Source organism: Mytilus californianus, unplaced genomic scaffold (genome assembly GCF_021869535.1).
Source record: "Mytilus californianus isolate M0D057914Y unplaced genomic scaffold, xbMytCali1.0.p SCAF_9, whole genome shotgun sequence".
Lineage (NCBI taxonomy): Eukaryota > Metazoa > Mollusca > Bivalvia > Mytilida > Mytilidae > Mytilus > Mytilus californianus.
The window spans coordinates 11,454,173-11,462,604 of record NW_026262745.1 but is presented as its reverse complement, the minus strand read 5'-3'; the positions used below and the strand labels follow the sequence as shown (position 1 = coordinate 11,462,604).

Below are 8,432 nucleotides of genomic sequence, written 5' to 3'. Positions count from 1 at the left end.
TATCAAATATGCCGGAAACGTAGACATTGTTTTCAATGAGTCTGATCGCAAACGCAGGAATTGACGACAGACAAACAATCAACAGTGGTTTAACATGAGATATTTATCAATTATGGACTTTTGACAAGGTCAATACGTTATATATGGACCTTTGCGGATTATATTAGCCAAAACTAAATAATCAAAAAATCGATACTTATTGTAACATTATTGGCATAAATAGCGAACATTTATGTCAACTAAATAAATAAATTTCTGACCCACTCTCTTACAATCTAAATGGATTAAATTAGCTGTATTTTGTAAAATCTTTCTGAATTTTGGGTCAATGCTCTTAATCTTCATACTTTACTTAACTTTTTAACTTTTAGGATTCGAGCGTCACTGGTGAGTCTGTTGTACACGAAACGCGCGTCTGGCGTATAAAACTTTAATGCTGGTTTCTATGATTAATTTATTTTATAAACTTTTAATCGATATGAAAAAAAAAAGATTTATAGATTTAATTTGAACACACTTCCAATAAACCAGATGTTCCTTATTATTTGGACATTGCTTTCTTCCCCAAACTGTGTTTGTAAAAGCTAGAATTTTTTTTTGTTGATAAAATGACTTAACCATTGATCACAAAATACATTAGCATATCTATTTCATCATACAAGTTTACTCCCGCTTTTCAGTTTGCTGAATCTTACATTTATTATTATTCGCTGAGCACTTGTCCTAAAGTTCATAATGTTTAAAGGTACACAAAATCTACGGGCACACGTTTGTCTTGTATTGCCATTTTCAGAAAGACACGGGACAAAATATGATTTCATTGCAGTTATCGTTCCTGTCAAAACCAATTGAATGGACATAAGTCCTAAAATTATATTTTTGAGAATCATGTTTCCGGTGTCTGTTATGGTATACTTATAAATTATGGATTTTTGACGAGGTCATTTCGTTATATATAGACCTGTTTATAGATTAAGTTAGATTAGACGAAGTTTACAAGGTTAAAACTATAATGTTCAACTTCGCATTAACTCTATTAACATTAACACGGTGCGTTGAAATTTAATTATTTATAATAAATCTCATCCTTCACACAAAATCTTGTAGTTTCTAGTGTTGATGTATAGATACAGATTTTTGGAACTATATAAATCTGTAATATCAAAAAATGGAATTATTGTTATTTAAGATGAAATCGGATAGATTTGTTGCATAACCATAAAAGTGAGGAGATGTGGTCTGATTGATTGCCAATGAGACGACTATCAACCACAGTTAAAATGAAGTGGTAGTAAGCAAGTATAGGCAATCGTACTGCCTTAATTTTTATCATGTTTTAAGGTACTTGTTAGAAAAATCACCGGATCCCAGGATTTTAAGGAAAAAAATATCAGAAAGGTTTTTAAAATTAATAGAGAATTTTGGTCGGGTAAGTCTAAGTAATACAATTCACAAAAATATATGACTGTAACATTCAAGCTTATACATTTTAGTAAGTGATCGTTTGGCAAAAGGTAGTTTATTTGTAAATTTTAATTTTTTTAATTCCTTGGTAAGGACAATACACATACCGTCCTGAAAAAAGGTAATTAATTATTTTTATTGATGAAAGAAATTAAGAGTAAAAAGAATTATTTGCCTTGCATTGTAGTAGGTTTCGTTTAAATATATAGTTTCTCCGTTTTCCTTTACAAATACTTCAAATTCATGTATGTTCCTTTACAAATACTTTAAAATTATGTGGGTTCGTGATGTAGTGGTTAAGACCGATGGGGCACCGAAAATTTCAGTACATCAAAAGGGTGATTATCACCCTCCCACACACATCTCTGGTACCTAGACCGGATTTTAGCTAGAATGGGTACTTTGGGGCCTCGGTAGGTAAAAGTTGACCCCTATTTTGACCTTGAGATTAATCTTCTGATATCTCTTCAGTTTGTCTGATCCCGCCGAGCTGCCTAGTGGTTCTCTCCGAGTACTTGGGCTTCGGCCACCATAATACCAGACGGCCCGGTATACTAGCAATCCCTTTGTGGAGGGGTGGGAATTTTTCTTATAAATATTGTTGTAAATACGGTAGTGACACATTCCATTAATCCCGATTGGGAGTGTACACGGATTCCACTGTACCCTTACAGCTCTCGAGGGATGCTCCGAATAACGGGGAGATCTACGTACATGCATACATACATACCAATGCAAATTAGTGATTTTTCCAGATATCATTAGCAACGTCGTGAAAATAACGCGTTAATTTTAGATGCATTATCATTTGCCCTTGCTACTGTATGGTTTGCACTTAAAAACTCCGAGCCTAGTATTTAAACTTCATGTAAAAATATATTGTCATGCAAATGTCATCGAATATATACATTCGCTCAAAACACAAAAAAACATCGTTTCTTCGTATTCGTTTTAGTATAAAGAATACGAACATTGTACTTGTGAAATTATTATGTAAAAAAAAACAACCTTAAACCCCGATCTTTTCACATACTGCCTAACATACATGTATTCTTCACTTCCAAGTTCGAATGTAAACCTTATCTCGAGAACTGACAGGTGCATAACCTGAAGATTATTAAACTGGATGGTTCAATCAGTAATGAATACATTTAAACATTTTCATTTTTTTCTTGTGCTTTTTCAACTAATTCAATGGACAAATGCAGAAAAAAGATTACTGTTGAATGATCCATTCGTCATCGTAGATCGCCTAGCTCGCCTAGAAAGTACTGTAGCCTATTTAAACACCACCGTTAAACAACAAGCTGAAACTATAGAGAATCAAAAAACAACAATTCAGGACCAGGCAAATAAGATCAAAGTTCTTGACGCTAACAACAGTAGGTAGATTCGATTTTACAAACTTTACGGCATTTATTCCCATAACCGTAGGGAAACAAGTTATTTTTGTAGGGATAAATGTGTGATCGATATTTTCATCGAGATAGCTAGTATTTGTTCATTTGAGGAAAATGTAGAACAACCAGCATATTTCATTTTTTCTATCGGCTTATTTGTTAGAAAATTAATTTATGCGTATTAACATGAATTCAAGAAAGTGACTGACTGACGCTACAACTTTGATGATTTTTTCTGATACATCCGAGAATAACATACTTTTTATTATCTACAAACATTCTTTGGAGAAAAATAATGGTACACACATATAAAAATTGAAATCCTTGCAATTAAAACAGACACCAAAGACCGAAATGTGTTTCGGAGAACAACCATGCAACGTACTGATATTAAGACATTTCACTTTTAAACGAGCTCGTTTCATTAATGAAACATTTTTGGTATATTGTACTAATCATACATGTATAACTCATAACTAAATCTTTGTCAGATGTAGCTGTTACCTACACCGTTTGGGGGAGGAAGCAATGTCCTAATAACAGTACTCAGTTGGTTTATTCTGGTAAGTGTATCCAAAATAACATTCATAAAAAGATCATATATGCTTTTTTTACCAATTCATTAAATTAATATAGAACCAGATAAAACAATAGTTTAGTCGAAAATAACGTTTGCTTTTAATGAAAATATTGTTACTATTTTTGTTTATGATGTCAATAAAGACAGGCAAAACCTTATGCAATAAAACAATATGAGTCACTAACACTTATAGATTGAAACGGATAAGCAAATGACCGACATATAAATCTAAACAGTAGATCAGTGGCAATTAATTACCTAACTATCATCGTTTATCAAATAGGCAAAGTAATTTCAAAATTTATAGTTATTAAGATTCCATGCATTTTCATTGAATTTGAAAAAATGCATGTCGAATCATGTACTAGTCTTTTTTTGCAAAGGTCTCCGAACAAAACTTACATTTTATTTTCATTTAAAAAAAAACTTAGCGATAAAATAACTCAAATTATTTAATTCTAGGCTTTGCTGGAGGCAGTTACTATTCACATTCCGGAGCTGCAGTAGACTATCTCTGCCTGCCTCCCGACCCAAGTTATCGTAAAACAACATACAGCGGTCAGTATGGAAGACTTTATGGTGCCGAATATGACAGCACTTTTATAGCGAACGGAGACGGAAATGACGTACCGTGCGCTGTGTGCAGAACAAGTGGAGCTTCTACTATTCTCATGATACCTGGTAAAGATACATGTTATGGAGGGTGGAACATAGAATATTATGGATACTTGATGGCTCATAATTACAATTTTGCTGCAGCAACATCGTATGTTTGCTTGCATATAAATCCAGAATTTGTGACTGGTGGAGGTCATAACTATGAGGGAAAACTCTTCCATCCTGTAATTGGGATTTGTGGTGCTCTTCAATGTCCACCTTACGTCAATAATTATCCAGTGACATGTGCTGTATGTTCTAAATAAATTATTATATTTTATCAAATATAATATATACTATGCATCCAATATTTTTACTTTATTTAAATTCCAAACTTTGACGCTTTCAGCATGATTCTTATTAGGTTGACAGTTATTAGATATCGGAGTAACAGATAACCATGGAAATGTTCTTCCTATCAAAATCACAATCAAATAATCTTTTTCCTCTGCTGTGACACCACCGAAGACGACTAATCACCGGAATCTTACTTGTCATGAGTATGACCACGGGTTCAACTACTTGAGCAGTAATTCGTAGCCAAAGTGCAACCGCTTTTTGTTGTATTTCGTGTTGCTAGATTCTTATCTTCAGTGCTTGTGACCTCTAGATTATCTTTTACGAATTTTCCTTCTTTACTGATGATGTCTGTTTTTCTATAACTTACGATTTTAGATTGCCCCCTTGATGTATCGTCGCACTTTTTTCATGTATTGGCCTATATTGTACAAGCAATTACCGAAAGTTTGTATTGATATGACCTGTTACAACTCAGTATATGATCGGCATGCACCTGTGTATCAGACCTACTCTCTCTTTCCCTTCATTCATTTAGACTGATTTTACAGAACCTAACATAATTGATGTATTATTGAAATATTTCTAGTCGGTTATATATCAAATATTTTTAATTCGAGATAAGTAACCTAAATCAACCAATCATTGTAAAAATACAATGATCAGCATAAATTATAGGTTAGATAATACTTGGTCATGTTTTATGGATATTTAAAGCCCGAGGCGTAGCCGAGGGTTTTAACTGTTCATAAAACATGACCAAGTATTGTCTTACCAATTTAGAACATATTCAGACCTTCGAGTCACATAACAAAATTAGCCTCTCCCATTGTAATAAATAAACCTTAATGTGAGCTCAGTTTAAATGTTAAAATGGTTAGTAAAATGGATGTTAATCATATTTAATGGCCATTTCAACAGATGGAATTAAATAGCAATGCAATAGTTTTGTGAAAACAAAAAAAGGATAAATTATTCAAAAATGAATATTTCTTCTGCTTCAGGTACATTTTAATACTTATATATCTGAAATTCCTTCATTTTAAAAGGACACAATGTTATATAAATTAGCTTTTCTAAAAATGTTTAATTTTTGATAGTGACAAAACTTCATCAATAAATTTTAAAATTACAATAGTTTCAACATCAGATGTTTATTTTTGTTTATTAATGAATGCATTGGGTTTTTTATCAACAGTCGTTGTTTCTAAAAAAAATCCATTGATTTTAAAGTCTCACATAAGAATTATATTGAATATTATTTTACCTGCAACTTTGCCCCCTTTTAAATTTTTTTTTTTTGGGGGGAGGGGGTTCAATATATGTACCATTATCATGATTATATACCGTTTAAAATGTTGAAATCTCATTTTAAAATGCTATCATATTTCTATTCACCTGTTTTAATTTATGATAATTAAACAAACAACAGTACTCATGATTTTTTTCTTTTGCTCTTCCTATGGGAATGGCCTTGGGGGATCTTACACTTCATTATTGTAGTTATTAAGTGCTCACTTTCAAGATTAATCTACAATGGCAAGTCATTCACGTATAGCATTTTATAGTAGTCCTGCGGATTTGTGACAAAATTGTGGGTGTGATGATAAAAGCACCAAATTTGGCATGGTAGTAGTTCTTTGTATTTCAAATAATATTAGCTATGGACCCACCTTGAAATTTCAAAATGGCGGCCTTTTTTTAAGATGGCCGATATATAATATCAAAATCATCATTTATCATTTATTTAAGGTAAAATTTAAGGGCAAATTTGAGATGGTAGTAGTGCTGGGTGTTTAGAAAATATAAGCTATGAACCAAGCTTGAAAATTCAAAATGGCGGCATTTTACAAGATGGCCGCCATAAGATATCAAAATCAACAAAATTCACTTATAGAAGATTACAAAGTGGTTTGATTTGGCGTATCTTCAGTAAAACCTAGTGCCCTATAATACCTAGTGTATGCCACATTTATATACTAAAGCCAAACATAAAAAGATTTCTGAGGAAAGTATATAGAAAATCTAACTACGGTACCTTTCTTGCAGTACAGTCGTCTACAACGAGGGATACCGTTTAGACACTGGCTTAATTCCAATATTTAAGCTAGACTTAACTAAAATGTATACTTTTCGACTCGAACAGTTTTCTATGTGATCAACTGGAAGAGGACATAGTAATGATCTAAAAATTGCAGTAATCTCGGGCTTGCCAGGCCATTAACAAGGCTTCTTCTGTTTAGTTGCAATTTAGCAAGCAACCGCAACAATCTGTTTGTATGACATTGATACTTGAAAAGAGGGACGAAAGATACCAGAGGGACAGTCAAACTCATAGATCGAAAACAACTGACAACGCCATGGCCAAAAATAAAAAGTCAAACAGACAAATAATAGTACAGATGACACAACATAGAAAACTAAAGACTAAGCAACACGAACCCCACCAAAAACTGGGGGTGATCTCAGGTGCTCCGGAAGGGTAAGCAGATCCTGCTCCACATGTGGCACCCCTCGTGTTGCTTATGTTATTACAAATCCGGTAAATAGTCTAATTCGGTAAGTCACATTCGTGAAAAGGGAAGGGTATTGTAGTTACGACATAAGGAACATATTCGATATCATCTGTGAAACGGTTATTCCATAACGGTCAACCAACTCGTGATGGCGTCCGTAAAATTTACGAAGGGATGATTTCAACTTCACCATTTGGAACTCACTCTTAGTTTAATAGCTTCCTTGTGAGCAGCAATCCTCTATCAAGGAAATCATGATAAGAAATACAAGCCCGGGAATATCGTACATGTATCAATTGGAAGATATATACTCCGTATGCAGGCTCTGCTGGAATGTTGCTACATAGAAATGGAAAGTTCACAATTGGGAAGCTGAAATCATCTTTTTTGTCGTAACGTTTTGTTTTCAACCGACCCTCATTGTCAATTTCTAGATGTAAGTCAAGATATGAGGCAGACTTAACTGTATCTGAGTATCCTTTATCTCGAGTTCGATAGGATAGATTCGTTCAAAATAGTCACCAAATTTTGTATTATTTAGTGAAAGAACATCATCTATATAGCGGAACGTAAAGTTAAAGGATATTGCTAACTTCTTATCTTTCTTCCTAAGAAGTTCCTGTATGAAGTCAGCCTCATAATAACAAAGAAACAAGTCGGCAAGAAGAGGTGCACAATTGGTTCCCATTGGAATTCCGACAGTCTGTTGAAAAACACGTCCTCCAAACGTAACAAATATGTTGTCAATCAAGAAATCAACCATCTTGATAATGTCAGTTTCAGAGAATTTTTTGTTTGAATCAGAGTGATTCTTTACAAATTAGGATTTATCCCTCCCCAAGACAAGATACTTGTATCTACGTTCGCCATTCTTTTTAACGAAACAAAGTAATACCAATTCTTCAATTTGTCTTTTAGTTTGGAATGGGGAATAGTTGTGTAAAGTGTAGAAAAGTCAAATGTTTTAATACTATTGCAAGATGAGAGAGTCTTAGATTGTATGTACTTTAAAAGATCTTTGGAATTTTTTAGTATCCACATCTGATTCACGCCACCTCTAGAATAGGCAGTTTCACAATAACTTTGGAGCCCGGCTTTGGTTGCTGATAAAATAGATGTTAATAATTTAGAAAGAGGTTTCGTGGAGCACTTGGAAGACCCAGCAATATACCGTTGTTTGTAAGAACAGTTATGTAGTTTAGGTATCCAATACAGTGATGGAAGATCCAGTTCTTCATCTTTGGTTGAAATTCCAAAGGAACATAGAACAGACCTATGATTATCAAGGATTTCCTCTTTGGTAAGTGTCGTGAGGGTATATGTTGAGTTTCCAAATGAATTGTCAATACCTAATTCATTTATCAAGCAGTTTATGTAATGATATTTACACACAAAAACGATGTTATTTGGGGCTTTATCTGCGGAGACAACAACATATTTGTCATGGAGGTAGGACAAGTGTTTTGCAACATTTGGGTCTTAAAAAATTGACGTAGCGTGGGTATTGATAGACCCATT

General features: G+C 33.5%; 1 protein-coding gene across 1 annotated transcript; it reads left to right on the top strand.

The window, feature by feature from the left end:
* Nucleotides 1-1,605: 1,605 nt before the first annotated feature.
* On the top strand, nucleotides 1,606-4,367 carry LOC127715740 (short-chain collagen C4-like). Its single transcript, XM_052221893.1, has 3 exons — nucleotides 1,606-1,621; nucleotides 3,356-3,427; nucleotides 3,907-4,367. Exons 1-3 carry the CDS (start codon nucleotides 1,606-1,608, stop codon nucleotides 4,365-4,367), a joined length of 549 nt encoding a protein of 182 aa, XP_052077853.1.
* The last annotated feature ends 4,065 nt before the right edge of the window (nucleotides 4,368-8,432 follow it).